The sequence below is a fragment of the Tachyglossus aculeatus genome, chromosome X1 (assembly GCF_015852505.1).
Source record: "Tachyglossus aculeatus isolate mTacAcu1 chromosome X1, mTacAcu1.pri, whole genome shotgun sequence".
NCBI lineage: Eukaryota > Metazoa > Chordata > Mammalia > Monotremata > Tachyglossidae > Tachyglossus > Tachyglossus aculeatus.
The window spans coordinates 115,667,112-115,693,616 of NC_052101.1; the positions used below are offsets into that span (position 1 = coordinate 115,667,112).

The 26,505-nt window shown below is 53.0% G+C and overlaps 1 protein-coding gene across 4 annotated transcripts; it reads left to right on the forward strand.

The window, feature by feature from the left end:
* Positions 1–515: 515 nt before the first annotated feature.
* ADGRE5 (adhesion G protein-coupled receptor E5) lies at positions 516–25,958 on the forward strand. Of its 4 annotated transcripts, none has more exons than XM_038772668.1 (19): positions 516–658; positions 7,216–7,272; positions 7,738–7,866; positions 7,981–8,136; positions 11,333–11,467; positions 12,504–12,650; positions 12,807–12,853; positions 13,003–13,080; positions 18,354–18,531; positions 18,612–18,725; positions 18,907–19,130; positions 19,951–20,130; positions 20,988–21,179; positions 21,977–22,203; positions 22,637–22,703; positions 23,031–23,122; positions 23,715–23,883; positions 24,410–24,505; positions 24,606–25,958. In XM_038772668.1, exons 1-19 carry the CDS (start codon positions 628–630, stop codon positions 24,636–24,638), a joined length of 2,352 nt encoding a protein of 783 aa, XP_038628596.1. In that variant the 5' UTR covers positions 516–627; the 3' UTR covers positions 24,639–25,958. The 4 variants fall into 4 exon arrangements, with proteins under 4 accessions (XP_038628596.1, XP_038628599.1, XP_038628598.1 ...); XM_038772669.1 differs by lacking the exon at positions 516–658 and adding an exon at positions 1,632–1,768; XM_038772670.1 differs by lacking the exon at positions 11,333–11,467 and having other exon boundaries at positions 517–658.
* Positions 25,959–26,505: the final 547 nt, after the last annotated feature.

A 26,505-nucleotide genomic window follows, 5' to 3' on the forward strand; every position in this document is an offset into this window, starting at 1 on the left:
GTTGGTGAGGGAGCAGAAAAGTGTGGCTACCACACTTTCGGGGCAGGGGCCGCCGCAGAGAAAGCTTGGCACTTCGGGAAGAGCGTCGAAAAAATGCCAGAGCACCCGAGCACTCACACTGTGTAGAGACCACATAATTGCGTATGTTTGCGTGTGGTGAATTAAAAAAAGAGAGGGTATCGGTTTCCACTCTGTTGATATGTAAGGAGACGAGGGTTTCAAGTGTGCGGTTTATGCAGGGTTGTGTGTATATTCAAACCAAAATGTTCTTACACATGCACTTGTTTTGCCTATGCATTTCTGCCTCTCTCACTCTGGCTCTGGCTCTCTATTTCTCCTGCTCTCTCTCTCTCTCTCTCTCTCTCTCTCTCTCACACACACACACACACACACACACACAAACACACATTCACACACACACACACATATCCACACACATCCACACTGCACTCCCTGGCTTCTCCAGCGGCCACCTAGCCAGTTCCGGGGAGGGATCTTGACAGCAGCCGCCCCTTCATAAAAGCTCAGTCACTGACAGCCCAACCCCTCACAGCCACTCACTCCCTGAGCTCAGCTTCCTGGAGAGTCAAGATCCCGTTTCTTTCCTCTTGCTGCTAGACACGGAGCATGGAGCCCCAGCGCCACTGCTGCCTCCTGGGTGAGAATTTCTGGGAATGCCACTCCCCAGGCTTTTGTGCCCCCTAGAAGTGCTAGAGAGGAAGGTGGGAGGTGTGTGTGTGTGTGTGGGGGAAATCTTCTGCAACCCCTAGACCCACACCAGGTCCTTTGCTCCTTGGAGATGGTGGTGACAATGCTGTGGGGAGGGGAAGGTCTGGCACTTTGGCTCTGAGGGGGTGAGCTTCCTATCTGCTCTCTCCTCTGGTCCACAGGCACAGCAAGCAAAATAGAAAGCAGTAATTGGCAACTGACTATGCTGGCAGGGCCCTGCCCTGGACAAAGAATGAAACTGGCACTGAACACAAAACAGTTCCTGCCGCTCCCTTGGGCGGGAACACTCCATGTGGACACTGGTGCCTGGACTGGGGTTTGGGCAGGGGGAGCCTGGACTGGTGTAGTAATCAATCGATCAGTCATATTCATTGAGCGTGTACTGTGTGCAGAGCACTGCACTAAGCGCTTGGGAGAGTACAGTCTAAGAGAGTTGGTAGACACGTTCCTGAGCGTAGCAAGGCTGGCAAGCACCCAGACGACTCCACTTCCCTGTTCCGGGCAGGAGGGGACTCTCCTAACTCTCCCCAAAGGTGTCGAGTTTAAGGTTCTGTCCTGGGACACCATGGGTGGGTTAGAGATTCTGAATGGCTCGTGCCTCCTTTCCCTCTTTCCAGGGGCAGGAGGGCCTGTTCCCCACAGCCCTGGCTCCTCTGGTCTTTATTTGGGGATCGGGTGGGATCTGAGTTGAGGTGGGACAAAAGGGAACCAGCGTTGTTGCTGGTGACTTCTGGTTTGACACATCTTTTTGACTTCCCCCACCATCCTTCCTCACCCACCCAGCTCTCTGCCAGGGTATAGCTCCACCCATAGCTCTGTCCTAACCGTTATCGAGGCCACATGGTTACTTAGGAACAAAGAAAACAAAGAGAGTGAAGAAACAGTCATTTGGACACAAACAGGGGCTGCCCCAACCACAGAGTTCTGCCTCACTGCCTCCCTCAGCTCCGCAGCCACCGGGTGGACAAGGAAGGTCTAAGGGGCAAGGATATCTGGGATTGGCTCCTAACTCCAAAAAGAAACAGAATGATGAAAGCAGGTGAATGGGGAAGCCGGGTGCCTGGGCCCTGGCTCGGGAGGAGGTGGCTGGGGAGGGGCGGGGAGTGGACGGGAGGATGGGCACTGAGGCTGGCTGGAATAGGGGCCGGGACAGCCAGGCCCCTGAGCTTTCTCCCCGTCTAAGAACTGGGGGTGAGGAAAGAGTGTGGTTCAAGTGAATAGGTGACTGGGAACAAGAGGGACCTGAATTTGGCTCAGTTGGGGTCTCGGTGGCTACATCTCTCTCCTCTGAGCAAGGCACTGAACTTCTGAACTTACAAAGAGCTTTGGGATCCTTGGCTAGGGTGTTCCAGGGAAAGATCGGAAAGTGACCTTAGGGTGGTCACTTTCCTCCGGTGGTGACTCTCTCTCTTCCCTGCTCCACTTTCCTTATGGATGGGGGGTGGTGAAAAAGAAGCCAGTAACTTTCCTGACCTGAGATGGGGATGGAGTTCTCACTGTTGCCCTTGGTTCAGCGGCAACTGAAGGTCCCTTGGGAGGGCCAGCTGGAAGGGAGATGTAAACCTTGCCCGAAGACAGGTTCCCAGAAGGGCATGCACAATGGCATCGGCGCCACTCTCGGACAGAGCAGAGGTAGAGAGCCCAAAGGCAGAGCTCTTAACTCTCTTTGGGTTTAGAAGAAAATGTAACTTGGGGAGCAGCTGGGTTTGGAGGCCACTTCGACCAGCCCCCCATGCAGAAAGCAGTGGGAGGCTTCTGAAGGAAATGGGAACCAGATGTGCCTGGGAGGGAGGGAGCAGCTTCTGTCCCAGCTTCTGTTTGTAGCTTTTCCAAATCAGTTCCCAGTTAGAGCCCAAGGTCCCTAAAGGCATCATCAGGGGCTCCTGGAGGGAGCCAGAGAGAAGGAAGTAGGCAGCACAGGCCCTGGGCAAAGTTCAGGGTTGACCCCCTGAGCCTCAACTCTCATGTTTGGGAGGCCCAAGAGCATCTCTATATGTTGCCAACTTATACTTCCCAAGCGCTTAGTACAGTGCTCTGCACACAGTAAGCGCTCAATAAATATGATTGATTGAGAATGGGACTGGGGAGAAGCGAGTGGGGGCTTAAAGCCCCTGGTGCTCCTGGGCCTTCTAGAAAATGTGTCTCAGGAAAGTTGAATTTCAAACTTGCTGGCTCCTAATGGACGTTTTTTGAGGGAAGTCCAGGCACTCTCTTCCAGACGGGAGGCCATTCTGTAGTCCTCTGAGAGGTTATGGACCCCCAAAGAACTGAGGATGGATTCCCCACTCAGAAAGAGGACTAATAACTGTATCCATCCTCTTACCTTGGGAAGCTGGCAACAGGATTCCTGGGTCCTTTTCCTTTGGGGGAATCACTAAGCTGCCCAGGAAGCAAGACTAATTTCTTCCCCATACCCCCATTTCCCTCTCTGCCTACCCCACTGACAGACCAGGAACAGGGCAAGTATGGGATCGCCAATGGGAAATGAGTTCTTTTCAGCCCCCCTCCAAGTCCGACTCCCAGTGCATTGCTCTGGTGCCATTGGATTGTATCTGGAAGATTGGATCTTTGCGTGTTTCTCTTTTGCCTGGGTGGGGCTGGTCCCACAGTACCCTCCCTTTCTTTCTGTCCCTACTCTTTAGGACCCCACTGGAAATCCAGGGAGGCCCAGGAATGTTTCCCGGCCTGGGCTGTGGCCCCCAGCTGCTCTCCACCTGCTTTGGGAGAGAGGGTGCCTGGCGGAGAATTTGGAACCTAGACAGGAAACTGGGAGAGGGAGGCCAGGAGAGCAAAGGAGATGGAGATGAGTAGAGGCGTGAGAGGCAGGACGTGGAAATAGCGGGTAGGAGCGGGGAGGTAGAACAGGCCTCCGGGGCCCTCCGAGACTGGAAGGGTGACATGCTAGGTTCTGTGGGAGTCGAGTTCCAGAGCAGATGAGGTCTATGCTGCAAGGATGCAGGGAGCTGTCAGGACTTTTCGTGGACCCCTCCCTCTCTTCCATCTCCTTGAGAAGAGCCACCTTCCATCTTCTGACAGCTGGGAAACTGAGTCACAGAAAGGGCATGGGTAGTCTAAATGGGCACCTGAACAGTCAGTCTGGCCTCCCAGCTTCTCGGGCTTTCACCTAACACACCCACAGCCTCTTCTGCAAAGAAAAATCCAGGACCGTGGCTCAGCCTCCTTCAGCATCTCCTGGTACTGGGGTCACAATCTCAGAATTTCCCTTTAAGAGTGAAACTCTTTGGGGGTTTACTCTGACAGGATCTGTGAATGATGATCCGTGAGTGACTCAGCTATTCCATTCTGTCCAGGAAATGACTCAATCTTTGTCCCCTCCCCCTCCCTTCTCCTTCCACTCGTTGCCCCCCTCCCCTTCCCTCAACATACCACCCTGTTATTATCTATCTCCTCTCTCCCCCAGCCCTCTCCCACCTCCCCGTCAGCTGGCTCTGAGAACTCACAGACCGCTCCGCTTGGGTTCTCCGTGAACTGAACTGAGGGTTGTCCCTCTCCCATCTCCCTCCAGGGCAACCAGCTGTCAAAACTCTAATATTTAATAGAGCATGGAGGCAAAATCAAAGCGGAAGGATGAAGTTCTGGGCACCCCGAGAAGAGAGCGGAGCTTCTAGGGCAGAGGACAGAATAGGGGGCAGCACATAATGTGAGGGATTCTCCTGCAGAGAGGGATGGACTCAGGAGATCAGGGCACATGGACGATGAAGCTGAGCGGGACAGAGTGTGGAGCGTATGCAGGGAAGGGGGTCTCTGGTAGAGACTGAACCCTGGGAACCGGCTCCCTCTGCTTCCTGTGTCAGCGATGCCCTGGGGTGACTTGGGCTCCATCATGAAACCAGATCGCAACATTCAAGCGAGAATCAGGGGCCAGGATGCTGCCAGCCAGAGTGTGCGTGTCTGTTGAGGGAGGGGAATGGACGAGTATGAGACTTATGAGCCAGAGGCAAATCCTAGGTCCACTGTTTGGCAATGTGAGAATTTAAAAAATAATTTAAAACAAAAAACTGGATGGAACCCAATGAACCATACAAACATGAAAAACAAAATGGTGGCAGTTGGGATTGGTTGGGGGGCAGGGTAGGGAGGGGGGCATGAATACTCACAAAGGCAGAGAAACCCGCTGTGCTCGGCACTGGACTGGTAGCAGAGCCGCCAAGTCTGGAATTTCAACCAAAGGCCCCGCCCTCGGTGCCGGCCTGGGGCGTGTCCCCCTGGGACTGTTTGGTCCCGGAGTCCATCCACAGAAGGGCCCCTGGTGTCTTCACTGGCCAGTATGGGGCCCTTGGGAACGCCAGTGTGGTTCTGACGACTAGACATTTGAGAAGAAAGTGGACGAGTGGCATTTAAGGGCCCTCCTGGTTTGGCAACGTAAAGCCAGCAAGCCCAGAATATTGGCCACATTTCTGAACATTTGTGACAGCATGACAGCTGTATGGAATCTAGGCTTTCTTCTGCAGTGGAAGCTCATATCCCCCTCCATCTCCACTTTCTGCCTATCCCTCCTCAGTGTTTTCCTGCCACTGGCCTCCTCTGCCCAAGCCCTCTATCCTCGCCTTCCAATCATCAATTAATCCATGGTATTTATTCTGTGCTTACTATGGACAAAGCATGGAACTAAGCACGTGGGAGAGTACAGTATAACAGAGTTGGTAGAAAGGTTCCCTGTCCACAAGAAACTTACAGTGTAAAGAGGGAGAGAGGCATGAAAATGAATTACAGATAGGGGAAATGGTGGAGTGTGAAGATACGGACATAACTACCACGGGGCTGAGGGGGCAGTGATTATCAAGTGCTTAAAGATCCAAGTCAATACAGAAGGGAGGAATAGAGGAAATGAGGGCTTAGTAGAGAACGGCCTCTTGGAGGAGATTCATTCATTCATTCATTCATTCGTCCCCCTCTCCATCTCCCCCGTCTTACCTCCTTCCCTTCCCCACAGCACCTGTATATATGTATATATGTTTGTACATATTTATTACTCTATTTATTTATTTTACTTGTACACATCTATTGTATTTATTTTATTTTCTTAATATGTTTGGTTTTGTTCTCTGTCTCCCCCTTCTAGACTCTGAGCCCACTGTTGGGTAGGGACTGTCTCTATATGTTGCCAACTTGTACTTCCCAAGCGCTTAGTACAGTGCTGTGCACACAGTAAGTGCTCAATAAATACGATTGATTGATTGATTCAATCGTATTTATTGAAGGCTTTCTGTGTGCAGAGTACTGTACTAAGCACTTGGGAAGTACAAGTTGGAGATGTGATTTTAGTAGGGTTTTGAAGTTGGGGAGGGTGGTGGTCTGTCACATATGAAGGGGAAGGGAATTCCAGGACAGGGAGGATATGGGCAAGGTAACTGTGGTGAGGCTTGAGTGTGTGGGGAGGTGGGGGCTGGGTGCACAACGGAAGTCATGTAAGGGAACTGTTCTGAGAAACCACAGGGCGAAATCAACCAGAAGAAGTCCTGGGACCAAAATCCTTCTCCCATTTCCCACTCCACCCAATCAATCTGTGTTCCTCCTCCCACCACTCACCTTCCCACCTAGTGTCCTTATTATGTTTCTGACCGTCTAGCCTGGTGAGGAACCTCTTTTCCCCATCTCCTGGAAAGGGAAACTGAGGCCCAGGGAGGGTGGGGTAGAGCCAAGTTCTAAGGTGAGCTGGGTTGCACCAGTAGTGATCTGGCATGGACACTATATTTAGAACCTGGCCCAGTCCTACAAAAACAAAAAACTACTTACCCAATTTAACCTGCAACTTTGCTGAGGATGTCCCAGGGCCAGGTCAGGTGAATTGCAGACATTGTAGGTCTCTGTGTACCTTCCTCGCTGTTCCTTTTCCTGGTATAATGGTAATAATTAATAATAATTATTATGGCATTTGTTAAGCGCTTACCACGTGTTAGGCACTGTACTAAGCTCCACATAGGCAGCTGAACTGCCCACCCTGCCGTCCTCCCTTCAGGGCAGAGTGGTATGGACTGGGATGAAGCCCAGAGGGGGAGGGCCAAGGCAGGGCTGGGAGAGGGAGACAGGGTAGCCACAGGTTGGGCCACGGCTCAGTCCCAACCAAGGCTTACCCAGGGCCTCCTGATGGCAAAGATGGCCACCTGTTCATTTATTTATTCATTCATTCATTCAATGCAGCAGACCTTACCTTTTTCTAATCCATAATTTCATCCTCACACTGACCTTGCAGCGGGTCTCCTTGGGTCAGGTAAGTTGCTGGTGTTTAGGTCCTGACCTCCCAGGAATGCCGAGGTCCCTTGGGAATGGCGCTCTCCCTGCCCTGGGGTTACAATGTCCCCTGGGGGAAACTTTCTCAATGGGGAAATCCCGGCAATTCTGGCTTGGGCCATGCAGAGCCTGTCCCGTAAACTTGAGTCAGGGCTGCTTCTCGGGGGTCACCCTAAGACTTGTGTCTATCTCAGAGCATCAGTGATTCACCCCTTCTCCCTCTCTGGGTTCCAGGGCTCTGCATCCTACTGAGTCTGGCTGGAGTTACAGTCCAGGGGAGTCCAAATAAAGGTGAGTCTGCTCAAAGCCTGGTCATCCCTGGGGGAGGAAGGGACCTCCGGCCTGCAGCACCATTGCCCACATGGAAGGGGGCAAGTGCAGCCCCGCAAAGGGGGGGTAAGAGGCTTGTTCAGAGGGTCAAGGGCAGTGTCCTAACTGGGGAGAGAGATGTGTTCCACCTCCCACAGCATATCCCACCAGGGGCCTTGTGTGCCATCCTACCAGTGGTCCAGCAGAGCTCTGCCCTCAGCCTGGGTGGCACCTCTCACCTGCCCCCAGCCCCTGCCCCACGGCCAGCTGGCAACACCCGAGCCCGCCCAACAGACACTGTCCTAGGCCGCGTATCTGGCCCTCACTGAGAACACCCCACACTTGTGCAGATGGGGTGGGCCTGGACAGGGAGTACACAAGATGGGAATGGACGCAATCCAACAGGGCCGGCTGGATCCTCCTGATCAGGTTCTCAATTTTCTGCAGTTGATAGTAACTGTGCCAGGTGCCCGCAGCACGCCAGGTGTGTCAATAGAACCCACTGCACCTGTGAACCAGGATTCAGGACTACAAATGAGAAGGAGTTCTTCTCGGACCTACTGGAAATATGCGAAGGTAAAGAATTCACCTTCTCATCTTCCCAGGACGGGGAGGTGAGCAGTCCTGTCTAGATGGGAGATGAGATGGGCCCCTTTTGGACCGGAATGTGAGTCCTCTGTCATGTTGCAGATATTAATGAGTGTGCAGGCCCTAATGGCGTGCAGTGTGGACCGAACGCAGACTGTAAGAATGTAGATGGAAGCTATAACTGCAGCTGTGTCACCGGATTCAGTCTGCCCTCTGGGGAGAAGCAATTCAAGAATTCGAGTGAGAACAAGTGCCAAGGTAAGACCTTCCCATTCCCACCATCAGAAGGGACACACATCAGAGGGGATGAGACATAAGCCTGTGTTTGGGTTTGGGTGGGCACAGAGCCAAACCCAGCCAGCCTAGACATGGTTAGCACGGTTCTCTTCCCTCCAAATGGCCAGTATCTACCCCAGTGCTTAGAACAGTGCTCAGCACATAGTAAGCACTTAACAGTAACATAATAATTATTATTATTATCATTATTAGGGGGTGAGGGTAACAGCAAACCAGAAACGAGCCAGGCCAAGTATCAACAGCATCATCGAGCAGTCATGGTGGGCAGAGTTCTGTACTGGGGGCTTGAGAACAGATAATAAAAGTTAAAAATGTGGCCCCTGCCCTCAAAGACCTTACTCTCTAATGAGAGAGAGGAGAAGGCAGAAATTGCGGAAGCATACCGTAAGTACACAGTAAAATATGTAGACTGACTGGAGGAGGTCAAGGCTCAAGAAGAGAATGTCACTAAGGAACAGGTTACGGTGATCCACGAGAGAAAGTTTTAGTCATCAAAGGCACTCAATAAATACTACAATAGTAGTAATATCTGTCTCCCCCTTCTAGACTGTGAGCCCACTGTTGGGTAGGGACCGTCTCTATATGTTGCCAACTTGTACTTCCCAACCGCTTAGTACAGTGCTCTGCACACAGTAAGCACTCAATAAATATGATTGATTGATTGATTGATTAATAGCATTCATTGAGTGCCCACTGGTTGCAAGGCATAGTACTAAGCTCTTGGAAAAGTACAACAGAAGCATGAGACGCGTTCCATATCCACAAGGAAAGTACACTCATTTGGGGGTGACAGACCTAAAAATATTGGCAAAAAGAGTAATCAAAATAAATAATTGACTACGCAGTTAACTATCCAGCCATCCACACATTCATACATACATGTCCATGCACATGGGGTGAGAAGCAGCGTGGCTTCATGGAAAAAGAGCATGAGTCTGGGAGTCAAAGGATCTGGGTTCTAATCCCAGTTCTGCCGCTTGTCTGCTGTGTGACTGAGAAAGTCACTTAACTTCTCTGTACCTCAATTCCCTCATCTACAAAATGAGGATTCAATACCTGTTCTCCCTCTTACTTAATAATAATAATAATGGTATTTGTTAAGTGCTTACTATGTGCAAAGCACCATTCTAAGCGCTGGGAGGATACAAGATGATCAGGTTGTCCCACGTGGGGCTCACAGTCTTCATCCCCATTTTACAGATGAGTGAACTGAGGCCCAGGGAAGTTAAGTGACTTGCCCAAAGTCACACAGCTGACAATTGGCGGAGCGGGGATTTGAACCCATGACCTCTGACTCCAAAGCCCGTACTCTTTCCACTGAGCCACGCTGCTTCTCCTACTTGGACTGTGAGCCCCATATGGGGCCTGATTATCTTGTATCTACCCCAGGGCTTAGGTCAGTGCTTGACACGCAGTAAGCACGTAACAAGAACCACAGTTATTATCATTATTATTATAAAAATGCGTAAGTGCTAGAGGGGACTGTGAGCTCCTTGAGGGAAGGGATCGTGTCTACCAACTCTATGGTATTGGACTCTCTCCCAAGCGCTTAGTCCAATGCTGTGTAAACAATGAGCGGCTCAATCAATACCATTGATCGATTAATTGATTGATTGATTGAGGTGACCTTTGGGCCTGCTGCCTGAAGTCCAGAGTCCTCCCGCCCAGTTGTGCTCCATGGTTGTAACAGCATCTGTAAGCTAGACTTTGAGGCTCCAGTCGAGTGGCAGCAGCTGAGCTGGCACCCCGTCCTCTGGCTCCCCCACCTTGGGTCTTGGGGAGCAGAGGTGAAGTCCTGCAAGATGGCCAGCCCGGCCCGGCTGAATCTGTGGATTCCATCTTGCCCCGGCCCTGGAGAACAGCCTTCAGGAGGGTCCCCCCTGCAGATGGCCGTTTCCCCAGGCCCCTCCCTCCGGGCCCCTCCATCCACCTTGGCTCCAAGACGACTCTTAACTCGCGACCTGCAGCTGGGAGGTTTCAGAATTGTCCCACTTCCCTGCTGGGCCTTCTGGAGAAGAGGGTTACCCCTGTCTGCAGCTCAAGGAGCCCGGGAGGACACCCGGCCATTAAGAGTCCACTGGAGAGAAGCCAAGAAGCAGCTGCTCCGGGGAGGTGGAGGCACCTGGAGGGCAGGGCCCAGGACTCTGATCAGTTACCGATGCTAGGACGGCAGCAGCCACTCCCTAGGGTTTGAGCAGTAAGACTTGATGAGGACGCCGGCTGAATCCTAGAGATCGTTCCGTCCCTCCTTTTCTGCTGGCCCGATCCAGCCCAGGGCCATCTTTGGTCTCCTCTGACCTGTAGATAGTCCCCCACTGAGCTCCCTCAGTTCACCAGGCACGACGCTATGTCCCATTGTCTGGGTCCCTCTGCCCTTCCCTCCGTCCATCCGTCTTCCTCAAACCAGGCGCCATTGGCTCCCCTGCTTGCTGGCTTTCTCCAGGATGCACCTGATTGGGGGGGAAGACTCACCCCATTCCAGGCAGAATCTCGGAGCCAAGCCAGCTGTGAGCAGGGGAGCCCGGGGCTGGTGTCCGTCCCAGCCCTCACTGTCCCCGAATCCCCTGCCCGGGCTGCAACAATGCAGGGAGGGAAAGGCCAGAGATAGAAGATGGAAATTCCTCCATCCCCCAGCTGACGGGGTCACTTGCTGAGATCCCAAGCCATTCCTGGACTCAATGGGACTGCGACCTACCTAGGCTACCTGGGATGGGCAGCCTGCCGGAGTGATGAAGTGCTCAGCTCCCTCCTCGCTAGGAGTGGGAATCCCCCAGCCTCAGGCCTAGAAGGAGCCACAAAGCCAGCTGGTAGAAGGCCCGTGTGTCACCTGCCTCGCCCTGGCCCGAACCCCACTGAGCCGAGAGGAGATGATCCAGCGCCGGTGGCCATCGCCTCGGGACTCCTGGCCTACCCAGCCCCCGGCGTGGAGGAGGGTGATGGGAAAGTGGAGGACCATTTACAGGGGGTGGCGCCGCCCAGGCTGGTTCCCCGGAACCATCTGTCCTGCTCGTGTCCTCTCCCACGTCACGCAGACTCCCTCCCAGCGGCCAGATGATGCCGGGAGGCTCCAGACTGCTCAGCCGCCCCCTCCCACAGCCGTCTGTGTGTGCGCCTGGCCGGAGTGTCACTCCTCACCCCCTGTCTCTTCCCCTTGCAGACGTGGATGAATGTCGGCACAACAGCTCTCTCTGTAAGCCCCATGGGGTCTGCATCAATGTCCCCGGGGATTACACCTGCACATGCCAGCCTGGCTTTGGGAAGAGCCAGAAGGACACATCCAAGATCTGCACAGGTACCACCCCAGGGAGAAAGTGTCAATCAATCAATCAATCAATGGTATTTATCAAGCGCTTACTGAGCACAGAGCACTCTTCTAAGTGGTTGGGAGAGTACAATACACCTGAGTTGATAGCCACATTCCCTGCCTACAGATAGCTTCCAGTTTAGATGGTAGACTCACCCATTCCCATGGGAAGAGCCCAAGGACTCCCGGAGGCAGAACCCCAAACTACCACCCCTCCTGAGCTGGGAGAGGAAGTTTTGGTGCAGGGCTTTTTGGGACAGAGGCCCAGGCCCCACTTGACTGACCCATACAGGGGCCCCAGCACCCAGTGGACCTCAGGCCTGAATGGTCCCGGCAGCCTTCACTGAGCCACACGAGCGCTTCTCCCCCCGGCCGCCGGACGTGTTCGGGAACTGAAACTGCGACTCTGGAAGATGCCAAGGCACCACCAAGCAGTGCTCTTCTCTGTCGGCCCGGACCCGGCCCCAGAGGGGCAGAGGAAGAGGAAGAGGAACTGGGAAGAAACCACAGCTCCACTGTGAGGGAGCACGAGGAGAGGACTGGGGGTGCCTGATGAGCCACAGAGAAGAAGTCACCAAGGGGGCAAGCTTGGGTTGCTAGACCGAGGTGGCCTGTGGGACCTTCGTCCCAGAGCAGCGTAGGTAGGCCAGGGCCTGGCGAGGAGCCAGGAGTCTCTTGGGTCTGGGACCCTGGAGCCAACCCCCCCTCCCGCCTCAGACCACAGACCTGTAGGTCACTCTGGGCTTAACCATCTCGCTTCCCCTTCTCGATTTCTAAGCGACCTCATGACTGGGATGGGAACAAAGGACAGAGGAGGGGCAGTCTCACGGTTGGGGAGTGCCCTTATCCACACAGGGCCCTCACCCTCCTTCTCCTGGGCCGCAGAGAAGGGTCCCCTCTGCCTGCCTTCGCTGGCTGCTGGGAGCAAGGGGGTGTGAGCCTGGGTCACAAAAGGCAGCTCCCAGACGGGGGACCATAATCTCCCCAACATGGGGCCCTGACCTCCCCGACTTTGTGTCCACAGATATAGATGAGTGCCGTGCTAAACAGTTTCCCTGCCACAACACTGCCAACTGTACCAACACTCAGGGCAGTTTCAAGTGCCAGTGTCCTAAAGGCTACCGTCCTTTGCCCGACTCTAAGGACGTGACACCGAACACCATCTGTCAAGGTAAGCGGGAGTATCCTGAGGCCAGACCAAGGACTTCCCTCGGGTGAGACTCAACAGGAGAGTCAGGCAGTCCCACCTTCCCCTCATCCCACCCTCTGCCCCTATTCCCTACCCTCCAACCTCACTGACAACCCCCCTTCTCTATTTTCCTTGCAGGGATCTCCTTCACCTCCTGGACATTGCCCCCAGGAGTCACCAGCAAGGTGCGTAGGACCAGAGCCTGATGCTCAGGAAGTTCACCTTCTCCCACCCCCATTCTCTTGTTCCCCCTCAGCCCCCTCATGTCCCAAGTCCTGTTATGTGAAAAGGGAGGGATGGGCTTCCTGATCCCCCTGCCTTCTTCTCTCCGCAGAGTTTATCCCACTTCCTGAATAACACCCAAAACCACATCCAAAACTTTACAGCTGTCACTGCCGAGGAGGTCTTCAAGGTACAACCAGAAATCGAGGTGGGAGAATGGGAGACCAAGGCTCTAGGGACCAACAAGAGGCTTGAGGCACCTAGGGTTTTAATGGGGTTGTATTATGTGACTCAAGTGCCCCCTGACAAAGTGGACACAGCACTGAGTTTTGGAAGAGTGTACACAGCTCTGGGTAGGGCCACAGAAGCAGAGCTACCTCTCAGACGGGAGCACACACCAAAACATAAAGCACACAAAGCACACAACTACGTATACTTTTCCTTTCACCTGGGCTGTTTGGAATTGAATGGTTAGTTCCAAGTGGGTGTAGTCACGCTTTGGGGAGCAGTAGCTTTGCCAGTTAATCAACCGTTCGATCAATCATGTTTGTTGAGCACCTACTGTGTGCAGAACGCACTACTAAACTCTTGATAGAGAACAATAGAAGAAGCTTCCAATGGAGGGGAGGGGACAGACATGAAAGAATTTGGAAATAGGAGGGAAAAGGGCTTGAACGTTTTGGGAGTTTGCGCAGCAATATGCTCAAAAGGCCAATGGGAAGTAGTGAGTGCAAAAGTGCCAAAGTGGTGCAAAAGAGCTGATGTGAGAGTAGGGAGGTTATGATCTGGGGAGAAGAATAATTAATCTGTGAAAGCCTCCTGGAGGCGGCGAGAATTCAGAAGGGTTTTTAAGACGGGGAGAGCTGTGGTCTGGAGGGTTTGAATGCGGAAGGAGTTCCGGGCAGGAGGGAGGATGTGAGGGGGGCGGGGGGTTGGAAGCCATGGCTTCTTCCCCACTGCTTTTAAACATGCCCATATCTCCTGTAGCCTAAAAAAGCCCTCCCTTGACCCCACGGCTCCCTCCAGTTATTGCCCCATCTCCCTCCTATCATTCCTCTCCAAAATCTTTGAGCGAGCTGTCTACACCCACTCAAGTTCCTCTCCTCCAATTCTCTCCTTGACTCTCTCCAATCTGGCTTCTGTCCCCTTCACTCCACAGAAACCACTCTCTCAAAAGTCACCAATGATCTCCTCCTCACCAAATCTAACGGCCTTTACTCCATCCTAATCCTCCTCGACCTCTCAGCTGCCTTTGATGCTATCGACCACTCCCTTCTCCTGGAAATATTATCCAACTTCAGCTTCACTGACACTGTCCTCTCTTGGTTTTTTTTTTTTTTTGAAACATTATCCAACCTCGGCTTCACCTCCTGGTTCTACTCCTATCTCTCTGGTCGCTCATTCTCACTCTCTTTTGCGGACTCCTCTTCTGCCTCCCATCCCCTAACTGTGGGTGTCCCTCAAGGTTCAGTTCTGGGCTCCCTTCTTTTCACCATCTACACCCACTCCCTTGGAAAACTCATTCGCTCACACGACTTCAACTATCACCTCTATGCTGATGACACCCAAATCTACATCACCAGCCCTGATCTCTCTCCCTCTCTACAGTCTCGCATTTCCTCCTGCCTTCAAGACATCTCTACGTGGATGTACTCCCGTCACCTCAAACGTAATCTGGCTAAAACTGAACTTCTTATCTTCCCACCCAAACCCTGCCCTCCCTCTCACTTCCCTATCACTGTTGACGACACCATTTGCCTTCCTTTCTCACAAGCCCATGACCTTGGCGTTATCCTTGACTCCTCTCCCTCGTTCCACCCACATACTCAAGCCCTCACTAAATCCTGTCAATTCTACCTTCACATCACCAAAATCCTCCCCTTCCTCTCCATCCAAACTGCTACCACATTAATGCAAGCACTTATCCTATCCCACCTTGATTACTGTATCAGCCTCCTTGCTGATCTCCCAGCCTCCTGTCTCTCCCCAATCCAGTCCATACTCCATTCTGCTGCTTGAATTATTTTCCTTCAAAAACGTTCAGACCATGTTTCCCCACTCCTCAAGAAACTCATTCATTCAATCATATTTATTGAGCTCTTACTGTATGCGGAGCACTGTACTAAGTGCTTGGAAAGTACAATTTGGCAACAGATAGAGACAATCCCTACCCAACAACGGGCTCACAGTCGTTGTCCATCCACCTCCGCATCAAAAAAAAACTCCTGGCCATTGGCTTTAAAGCACTTAATCTCCTTGCCCCCTGCTACCTCACCTCTCTACTCTCCTACTACAACCCAGTCTGTACACTTCTTTCCTGTAATGCTAATAATAATCATAATCATAATAATGGTATTTGTTAAGTGCTTACTATTTGCAAGGCACTGTACTAAGCGCTGGGGTGGATACAAACAAATCAGGTTGGACACAGTCCCTGTCCCACGTGGGGCTCACAGTCTCAGTCCCCATTTTACAGATGAGGTAACTGAGGTCCAGAGAAGTAAAGTGACGTGCCCAAGGTCACACAGCAGATAAGTGGCTGTCAGGATTAGAACCCATGACCTTCTGACTGCCAGATCCATGCTCTATCCACTACACTATGCTGCTTCTCTAATCTTCTCACTGTTCCTCGATCTCATCTATCTCGCCGCTGACCTCGCGCCCTCATCCTACCTCTGGCCTGGAACGCCCTCCCTCCTCATATCAGACAGATAATTGCTCTCCCCCACTTCAATGCCTTATTGAAGGCCCATCTCCTCCAAGAAGCCTTCCCTAACTAAGCCCTCCTCTCCTCTTCTCCCACTCCCTTCTGTGCCACTCCTACTTGCTCCCTCATTCATCCTCCCTCCATCCCCACAGCACATATGCATATATCTGTATATATCTGCAATTTATTTATTTATATTAATGTCTGTCTCCCCCCACTAGACTGTGAGCTTGTTATGGGCAAGAATGTGTCTGTTTGTCGTTATACTGTACTCTCCCAAGCGCTTAGTACAGTGCTTTGCACACAGTAAGTGGTCAGTAAATATGATTGAATAATAATAATAATAAAAATATTAATAAAAATGATGGCATTTGTTAAGCACTTACTATGTGCCAAGCACTGTTCTAAGCACTGGGGGGGTTACAAGGTAATCAGGTTGTCCCACATGGGGCTCACAGTCTTAATCCCCATTTTACAGATGAGGTAACTGAGGCCCAGAGAAGTTAAGTGACTTGCCCAAAGTCACACACAGCTGACAAGTGGCAGAGCGGGGATTAGAACCCATGACCTCTGACTCCCAAGCCCGGGCTCTTTCCACTGAGCCACTCTGAATGAATGAGTGAATGAGAGACTTCAGAATGAGGTACAGTGAGAAAGTGAGCTTGGGAGTTACAGAGAGTGTGAGTTGGGGTGAAGGAGAAGAGTGTATCGATAGGCCCGAGAGAGCTGATGGAGTGCCTTAAAGCTGATGGTCATGAGCTTCTGCTTGATGCAATGAAGGTGAACAGGGCATCATCGAACATGTTTTCTGAGGAGTTGAGAGACTTGCGCAAAACGTTTCAGAGATCCAAGCAGCAGGAACAAGTAAAAGTGGGAGAGGATAGAGGCTGGGAGATCAATGAGGAGGCTGAGCAACGTGGCCTGGTAGCAAGAACATGGGGTTAGGCTTTTAGTCCCAGATCTACCATTGGCTGGCTGTGTGATCTTGGGCAAGTCACCTGAACTCCCTGGATCTCAGTTTCTTCATCTGTAAAATAGGGCTGAGATATCTTTCCTCCCTCCACCTTAGTCCCTGTCCCACATTGGGATCACAATGTGTCCAATCTGGTTATCTTATATCTATCCCAGCACTTAGGTCAGTGTTTGGCACATAAGTGCTTAATAAATACCACAATTATTCACTATTTTCAAGCCAGTAGACGACGAGCACTTGGACCTGGGTGGTGGCCATTTGAATGGAGAGGAAAGGGTGGATCCAGGAAATGTTGTGGAGGATGCAAACTGTATAATGAGAGGGGTGGAGAAGGGGGGGGAGAGAGAGAGAGAGAGAGACAGAGAGAGAAAAGAATCTAGGAAAATGCCCAGGTTGTGGGTTTCAGAAGCAAGGGTTGGGGGCGGGGTGTTGTCAACTATTGTGGGACAGTTAAGTGGAGGAGAAGATTGGAAAGGGAAGATGAGGAACTCAATCTGGGACATACATATGGAGGAGTCTTGCAGGCAAGAGGAAATGTGAGATTGCAGATGTGGGAAGAGGACAGAGCTAGCAACATAGATTTGGGAGCTATCAATCAATCAACCAGTGGTCTTTATGGAGCTCTGTGTGTAGAGCACTGTATTAAGCGCTTGGGAGAGTACAGTATGATAGAGTTGGTAGATACCATCCCTGCCTGCCTGCTTAGAGGTGGTAGCTGAGGCTGTGGAAGCAGATGAGTTCCCCAGAGAGTGTATATAAAGTGAGATGAGTAGAGTAGACAGAACAAAGCCTTGAGGGACCCCTTCCCCAACCGCCACCAGAGTAAGGGGGTGAGGGGAAGAGGAGGAGCCAGTGGAAGAGACTGAGAAAGAGCCCAGAGGTAGGAAGAAAAACAGAAGAGAACTGTGTCCTGGCAGTGGTCCACAGTGGCAAAGGCAGCCAAGAGATCGAGGAAGGTTAGGATGGAGCAGAGATCATGAAATCCAGTGAGGAGGAAACCATTGGTGACCTTGGAGACAGTCGTTTCAGTGTAGTGAAGAGGGTGGAAACCAGACTGTAGAGGGTCCAAAAGGGAGTAGGTAGAAATGAAGTGGAGGCAGCGGGTCTGTACAACCCATTCTAGGAGTTTGGACCGCAATGGGAGCAGGGAGGTGGGGCGATCACTGGAGGGTGCGGTGGGATTGAGAGGAAGCTTCTTCAGTGTAAGGGAGAGAAGCATGTTTAAAGGAAGAGGGAAAGGAACCACTGGACAGTGAGTGGGCAGTTGCAAATGGCATTGAGGGTGGGAGGAAGGGTAAGAGGAAGATGAGATGATGGTATTTGTTAAGCACCTATTATGTGTCCAACACTGTTCTAAACACTGAGGTAGATGCAAGTTAATCAAGTAGGATACAGTCCCTGTCCCACAGGGGGCCCACAGTCTCAGTAGTGGGGAAAAGAGGTATTGAATTCCCATTTTACAGAGGGGAAAGCTGAGGCCCGGAGAAGTGACTTGTGTGAAGTGACAGTCATAGAGAGGGCAAAGGGCAGAGCCAGGATTAGAACCCAGGTCTTCTGACTCCTAGAACCATGCTCTCTCCACTAGGCCACGCAGAGGTGATGAAGTCAGAGACTCAAGGAGAGAGCTCATTTGGCCAGGCAGCTTCAGTTTGGGCTGTGAGGTTCTGGGAAGGTTGGGTCAGTTTCACCTTTGGCTCAGCCTCAGAGCCATGGAGAAGAAGCCGGAAAGAGGCCCAGGTAGACTGACCCTGGAGCTCAGAGAAGCAATGGTTCTGCTCCCTAGGGCCTCCTGGAGGAGGTGGACCAGCTGCTGGGGAACCCTGGGGACATGGAGGCCCTGCCCATCTCAACCCGGCTCAAGGTGGCCACCACCCTGCTGACTGGCCTGGAGGATGTTCTACGTACCCTCTCCCAGGCCCTGCCCTCTGGCCAACTCCACACCCGCACCTCAAAAGGCACAGGTGAGCTTACCCAGCCCCTCCCCTGCTTCTCATTACCTAGCCAGCCTCCTACCTGGCTCTCACCTGCCCTGTATTTGCAGAGCTGGCCTTGGAGAGGCAGTTTCCAGAGAACAGAGCAGAATCCATCAACCTGCGCCACAGAGACACTCAGATGATGCTGAACAGGGACGTGGTGTGGGGGAAAAATCATTCAGGTAATGACCCAAGTCGGAGGCAAGCTTCTGGGAAATTTGACTCTGCCGCTCCCAGGGGCCCTTGATAATCCCCTGGATCACGTCTGTTCTCCCAAGCTTGGCATTTGGCTGGCACTAGGCCAGTGATGCGGCCGGGGCCAGGGGTGGAGGAAGGTTTTGAGTTACACACTTGATCCCGCAGACTCGGCTGTGGTGGGGCTCATCTCCAATCATGGCTTGAAGAACTTGTTGGCCAATGCCACCCTGAAAGTGGATCCCAAGAAGGAAGTCAGCCTGAAGAAGAAGTATGAGACCTCGGTCCGGGGAGGCCAACCGGTCCTGCTATCAACCGTCAGCTCCATCTTTGTGAGCAACCCAGACACCCAGACGCTGAGCTCCCCCGTCACCTTGGCTTTCAATCACCCTGTAAGTCCAAAAGAACAACCCTGAGGGAGGATGGGTGGGAGGGAGGGCCAAGGACAGCCAACTAGCCTGAGAGAAAGAGCCAAGCTTGGGAAGCGATTGTCCCAGCTCTGCTGCTCACCCATGCAGCCATGGAGGTCCCTGGCTTTACTTCTCTGGACCTTGATTCCCATTAGGAACAGTAACTTTCCAAGCAGCGTGGTCTTAGTGGGAAGAGCACAGGCCTGGGAGTCGGAGGACCTGTGTTCTAATCCCAGCCCTGCCACTTGTCTGCTGTGTTACCTTGGGCAAGTCTCTTCACTTCCTTGTGCCTCAACTGTAAAATGACGATTAATACGGCGAGCCCCATTTAGGAGATGGATTGTGTCCAATCTGATTATCTTGTAACTTCCCCAGTGCTTAGTATAGTGCCTGGCACATAAGTGCTTAACAAATACTATTAAAAAGCCCTGGAGACAGGGCTTGCCCTGGTGAGCTTCTCCAGCCTCCTCTCTCCTTTCTCCTCTCCACCAGCTTCTCTACTTTTTTTAAATATTTGTTAAGCATTTACTATGTGTCAAGCACTGGTCTAAGCACTGGGGTAGATATGAGTTTTTCAGACACACTCCCTATCCCACGTGGGCTCACAGTCTTAATCCCCATTTTACAGATGGGGGCACTGAGTCACAGAGAAGCGAAGTGACTTGCCCAAGGTCACACAGCAAGTAATTGGCAGAACCAGAACTAGGACCCAGGTCCCCTAACAACCAGGCTCTTTCCACTCCACCACACTCCTTCTCCCCTGGGGAGCAACGTGTCTCTGACCCACTCACGCTGCCCACAGGATGTGCCAATCAAATGGAAGCAGGAGGTGATCTGTGCCTTCTGGGAGCGGGATAGCGATGGAAGCGGCCACTGGGCCACCAGAGGCTGTGAGAAGACGGGCAGCTCTGACACTAGCACCACCTGCACCTGTACCCACCTCAGCAGCTTCGCCATCCTCATGGCCCAGTATGACATAGAGGTGAGTACCCCTTAAGCACTTTGAAACTCACCCCAGACTTTAACACTTACATCCTTATCCTCCACTACTTCCCCTATCTGTAATCCATCTTTATGTTTGTCTCTCCCTTGTGGGCAGAGATCCCATCTACCAACTCTGTTGTATTGTACTCTCCCATTTGTGCTCCGTACACAGTACGTGCTCAATAAATAACATCGACTGACTGATGGATTGATAGGTGAGGCCCGGAAGTGAAGAGGGTCATCGTGGACTAGGGGACCTAGTGGGAGAGAGAAACAGCATGGCCTAGTGGAAAGAGCACGGGCTTGGGAGTCAGAAGATCTGGGTTCTAATCCCAGCTCCTCCACTCATCTGCCGTGTGCCCTTGGGCAAGTTACTTCACTTCTCTTGTGTTTCAGTTCCCTCATCTGTAAGATGGGGATTAAGATTATGAGCCTTCTTTGGGACATGGACTTTGGCCAACCTGATTGGCTTGTCTCTACCCCAGTGTTTAGTTCGGTGCCTGGCCCATAGTAAGCACTTAACGAATACCACAGTAAGCACTTAAATACCATAAAAAAGTGATAGCCCCAAGGAGAGGGCTCCTGGTGGAGGCCAGTTGGCTGGTAAGGGGTAAGTAATAATAATAATAACTGAAGTATTTAAGTGTTTACAATGTGCTAGGCCCTGTATTAAGCGCTGGGATAGATACAAACCAATCAGGTCCCAAATGGGGCTCACATTCTAAATAAGGAGAACAGGTATTGACTCCCCATTTCCCCAGATGAGAGAACTGAGGCATAGAGAAGTTAAGTCCAAGAGTACCAGGCAGGATCCGGGCCAGGGTTTCTGACCTCCTCCCTATGTCTCCCCACCAGGACTGGTCTTTGTCAGTGATCACCCAAGTGGGACTGGCTGTGTCCCTGGTCTGCCTGCTGCTCTGTATCCTCACCTTCCTGCTGTGCCGCTCCCTTCAAGGCTCCCGCAACACCATCCACCTGCACCTCTGCCTCTGCCTCTTTGTAGGCTCCACAATCTTCCTAGCTGGCACCACCAACAAAACCTATGAGGTAACCATGCCCGACCTTCCCCCCTCTTCCCGGCATCCTGCTGCCCCCGGCTCTGTCTTTCTCAAGGGGTGTGGCCGTCTGGCAAAAGCCGGAAATTGGAAGGCAGGAAACCTGAATTCTGGTCCCCTGCCACTGGCAATACAAGTTCCAGAGTTCAGTAATGGGGAAATTAAAAAAACAACGCTCATTGTAACACAATGGACTATACAAACAACAAAAAACCCCATTCAGGGGCCATGAATGCTCCGGAAGGCAGAAGCCCGTTGTGCTTGGCATAAGTGCACTGGGACCGTTGGCTGGCCAGTACGTGAGCTTCGGGAAGGCCGATGTGGTGCCGATGGCTGGTATCGGAAAAGAAAGTGGAGGAGTTTTAGGGCTCTTCGGGTGTGGCGACGTGGAGCCAGCAAAACCGGGGCATTGGCTGCTAGCCAATAAGGCACAATTTCACCGTGGCTCGTTGGAAGGAGCACGGGCTTGGGAGTCAGAGGTCATGGGTTTTAATCTCAGCTCTGCCGTTAGCTGTGTGACTTTGGGCAAGTCACTTCACTTCTCTGTGACCTCATCTGTAAAATGGGGATTAAGACTGCGAGCCCCAGGTGGGACAACCTGATCACCTTGTATCCACCCCAGCGGTTAGAACAGTGCTTGGCACATAGTAGGCGCTTAACAAATGCCATCATTATTATTACTAATTTCGGGGCGGGGCTATTTACCAGAATGCCCGGATCCCTCCTCCAGGCCTGGGAGGGATGTGGTTGGGTTGGTGCTGCCCCGACTGAGGCCTGGCCTGGTTGCAGGTGGGGCTGCAGTGCCGCCTGGTGGCAGGGTTGCTGCACTACTTCTTCCTGGCCGCATTCTGCTGGATGTGCCTGGAGGGCCTGGAGCTCTACTTCCTCGTGGTGCAGGTGTTCAACGCCCACGGCCTCCGCAAGCGCTGGCTCTTCCTGCTGGGCTACGGAATGCCCGGCCTCATCGTTGCCATATCTGCCGCCATCTACAGCGAGGGTTATGGCCGTGAGAGATAGTGAGTCTGGCAGCGGGGAGGCAAGAGGCCTTGGCTTCAGCTCCCTTCCTCCGTGACGGAATGGGGGACCGGGACTCGGCGCCCCTGAGGGACCTCCGGTCTCCCTCCTGAGAACCTGGTCGCCCCAGCCGATGATCCCCCCAATGATGGGGAGTCCACAGTCCAGGCCCCACATCAGGGGCAGGCTGGTGTGTTCCGAAATCCCCGTGCCCGAGCCAGTCCTGAAAAAACAGGCAGAGGCCTGACCGGCCGGCCCCTACCCACCTGAATGCCCAAGGTGGGACCTTATGTCCACCTTCCCCAACTCTTTCCTCTTCTTCCAAGTTGGAAGTTTCTCTGAAAGAGGCTTGAGCCTGTAACTTCCCCATTTGAGGTCCCAAGTCCAGTACCTTGCACACTCACTCTGTGTTTATTACCTGACTTCTTCCCACAGCTGCTGGCTGTCCCTGGAGAGAGGTTTCCTCTGGAGCTTCCTGGGACCCGTGACCGTCATCATTGCGGTAACTCCTTACGTCAATCCATCCCCATCCCTGCCAGCAGGGCAGGATCTGGGGCTTCCCAAGGGTCCCCGTAGGGTGCTCTCTCTCTCTCTCTCTCTCTCCCTCTCCCTCTCTCTTTCTCTCTCTCTCTCTCCCTCTCTCTTCTCCACCACAGGGAAGCCTAAGTATTCCCCTCAGTGGTCTGCCTACTCAGGTTGTCTGGCCATCAGATTCGGGGGAGGACGGGAGGTGGGGAGGCTGGCTGCCAGGCCCAAGGATGGGGATGGGTGGAAGATGGGGAAATGAGTTCAGGTGACTCCAAAGTGACCCAGGGTCTCCTCTCCCTAGCTTAATGCCATCATCTTCGTGATCACGGTCTGGAAACTCACCCAGAAGTTCTCTGACATCAACCCAGACATGAAAAAGCTAAAGAAAGCAAGGTGAGGATGGCCCTAGCTCCTGTCCAGGTTAAGGGTGGGCAAAGTGGCTGGGCTGGAGGGAGACCAGAAAGCCCTGGTTTAGGGAGCTGGGCACAAAGACTGCCCCAGCCCAGCCACGTCTCCCCTCAAGTTGGGATGGTTTCCCACCCCATCCCGGAACTCCCCGTATCAGACGGGGGGGGCCACAGTGCCACCGAATGGCAAGTGAGCCCTGCCAAACCGGAATTGACTCACTTCCAGGGCAGTTGCCGGGACACCCAGCGGTTGTCCCGCAGGTCTGCTGGGCCCACGGGGCACCGGGGCCTACACAGCGCCGTCTCCGGAACTGAGCTCCAGTCTACTCTGGGTTTGGTGGCATCCCTTGCTGCTGGGCTGGGATGGGACCGCTACCGCGCTTGGCCAACCCAGGCAAGAGCCAGTACTTTCCAGGGACCGGAGTGGGCCAGGCCAAGCCAGGTCCCGGATGCCCGGCCCCTGCGAGGCTCTAGAGCTTGACAGTTGGCCGCAGAGGCAGCCCCAGCTCAGCACTGCACCGTCTGGGCTCCCTGAATTTCTAACCACACATTCTCCCCCTTGCTTGCTCCCCCGGCAGGGCCCTGACCATCACTGCCATCGCCCAGCTCTGTGTTCTGGGCTGCACCTGGGTCTTTGGCTTGTTCCTCTTTGGCCCAGAGACCCAGGTTCTGAATTACATCTTTACTATACTCAACTGCTTCCAGGGCTTCTTCCTCTTCCTGCTGCATTGCCTACTCAACAAGAAGGTCAGTGTAGCCCCTCAGTCCTTCTGCCCCAGGGCGCCCTGCCTAGAGGGAGAGCCAGGGGCAATTCATCAAGGGATGAAGCCTGAGGCCAGCTCTGCCCCAAAGGGCATTGCTGACTCATTCCAGGTCTCCCTGGCCCACTGAGCCTGGATAGAAGAGCAGGGATGGGAGGGGGATGGTAAGGAAGGAGCTGCGAGGTTGCCCCAGGTGCAGCCTGGTTTCCCAGACTGGAAGCCAGAGTAGCCAGCGAGAGTAGGCAAAAGGAGGTGCTCCCCAAGCTACCTTCACCTTGAATCCCTTGAGCTTGTTTCCTCACCGGTAAATGGGGGTGAAACACCTGTTCCCCCACCCGCCCCCCACCCCCGAGACTGTGAGCCCCATATGGGACAGGGACTCTGGTTGACCTGATGGTCTTGGATCTCCTCCAACACTTTGTACAATGCTTGGCACAGAGTAAGTTCTAAACACATACCACAATTATTATTATGATCATTGTTCTTATCATTACCTCTTTGTGTCCTCACAGGTGAGGGAGGAGTATCGCCGTTGGATCTGCATCGCTACTAAGTCTAAGTACTCAGAGTTCTCCACCTCCACCTCTGGCACTGCCACCCAGAGCCGGGTAAGGACCAGGGGGCTGAGTTGGGCTGTGGGGGGAGAGGGGAGAGGGATCAGGACTGCCAGAGGCTGGGGCTAATTGCTATTTGCACTCTTTCCCTCAGTCTCTCAGGCCCTCACAGGAATCAGGAATGTGACAGCAGCTTTGACTGCTCTGGGACACTGCAGCTTTGCACATGCCAAAGAGCAAGCTCCCCCCCACCTTCATCCTCCTCTTCGTCCTCCTCCTCCTGCCCTCTTCTTAAGGTTGGACACCGAGACTTCCTGCTCCGGCTCTTCCAGGAGCTCCCTGCGGCAGCCCATCATCCACAGTGGAACCTAGCTCTCCTGGGTAACATTGTCTTCCCCAAGAAGCAGAAGCGGGGGGCCAGAGGCCTGCTCCAAGGTTACAGCAGCCAAGCAGCCCACCTCCTCACCATCTGAGGAGGCAGTCGGCACCACTCTGTCAGGGAGACAGACCAAACCACAGCCCCTCAATTAGAGGGGAGCGGGCTTCTTGCCACACAACTCCAGTTTACATCTGGATGAAACCCCAAGGGACCAAAGCTGTAGCTGACCACTCCAAAGGGAGCAACTGACTCAGAGAGGATGCTCCCTACCCTGCCACCTGGGCTAAAACTCCCTTTTGCTCCAGTTTAGAGCTCCTCCCGATCTGACTGCCCAGGGAAGGCATTCAGCCATGCCTTATCCATATTTAACTTTGGAGCCTAAAAATGCCCCATTGGGTGAGACCTCTCGTGCACCCAAGAAACAGTGGCCAGTTGCCCTCCTGGGCACCCTTAACTTTTCCCTCTGTTAACCCACCATGGGCCCACCCTGCTTACTTCGGGAAAGGGTTTACTTTGAGGACTCCCCAGTTCCAGCTGGCACAAGTGCTTCTCTGGAGCGTAGGACCCCAGACAATGAGTGGCGTTCTGGGACTGGGGGGGCTTGTGTGGAGAGGGAGGGGAGGAAGTGGAAGATTAGGGCGGGGGTCTGAGTTCAGCTCTTCTTTGCAAAGGCTTGGCTCACAGTAAGGAGGTGTGGGGGTTCCAGGAGCCTGACTGGGGGAGCCGAGCCCCCGCCATCTCCTCTGGCACTCTAAAGAATGATTCCTTAAAGCTACGTGGTGGCCCGACCCAGTCCAACCAACGGGACCGGGCAGGAGAGTGGCGAGTAGAGACTATTCCCAACCTGAGGGCTAGAGCTTCCCTCATCTAAAGCTTTGCTCCTCTTCCCCCACCTTTGGGGCCTAAGGGAAGGAGAGAGGGGAAAAAGTAGCCCAGGCTGCCTAAGGGACTCGACAGAAACAAACGGTACAAGGTGGCTGAGGAAGGAGCCGATGGTACGGGGGAAGAGAATAAAGACAGGTAGCTGTGCTGCCTCAGGGGGAAGTCTAACTATTCACTGTGTTATGGTTTTTGTTAAGCTTTTCACTGTTGACACTTAAAAATTAAATATTATGATGATGACATAAAGATGGTCTCCTCCCTTCAGGGGCTGATAGCCCTGATTCCAGCTCTAACACTGAAAGCTCTGCGGAGCACCGATAAAACAGCGGTTCCTAAGACACGGAGAAACAGACTCCAGTCCATTTAAAAAGGCTACCTGTTCAAATCAATGGGAATAAAGAGAGCAGTGAGTGGACGGTGCTTTAGGGGCTTGTGAAGAAGGAGTAGGTTTCACTGACCCTAGAGAGAGCCCTCATTTCAGGCTGAGGTGCTGCCAGATCAGAAGGGAACCAAGGCTGTGAGCTTCATGTGGGACAGGGGTTGCATCCGACCTAATTAACTTGTCCCTACCCCAATGCTTAGAACAGTGTTTCACACATAGTAAGCACTTAAATGCCATTTAAAAAAAAAAGACTTCATCTCTGATGGTGCTGTCACAGGCCGAGCAATCGTCAATCAATTGAGCGCTTAGTGTGTGCACAGCACTGCACTAAGCACTTGGGAGAGTCCCGTCTTGTCTTATGCTGTTGAGTGGTCTCCGACCCACAGCGACGCCATGGACGCATCTCTCCCA

Excerpts from the sequence above, each read along its gene's own strand:
- ADGRE5 (XM_038772668.1), top strand. The coding sequence starts at position 628 with ATGGAGCCCCAGCGCCACTGCTGCCTCCTGG. Across the intron at positions 22,204-22,636 it reads GGTTATGGCCGTGAGAGATA|CTGCTGGCTGTCCCTGGAGA; the intron begins GTGAGTCTGGCA and ends TTCTTCCCACAG. Across the intron at positions 22,704-23,030 it reads CCGTGACCGTCATCATTGCG|CTTAATGCCATCATCTTCGT; the intron begins GTAACTCCTTAC and ends TCCTCTCCCTAG.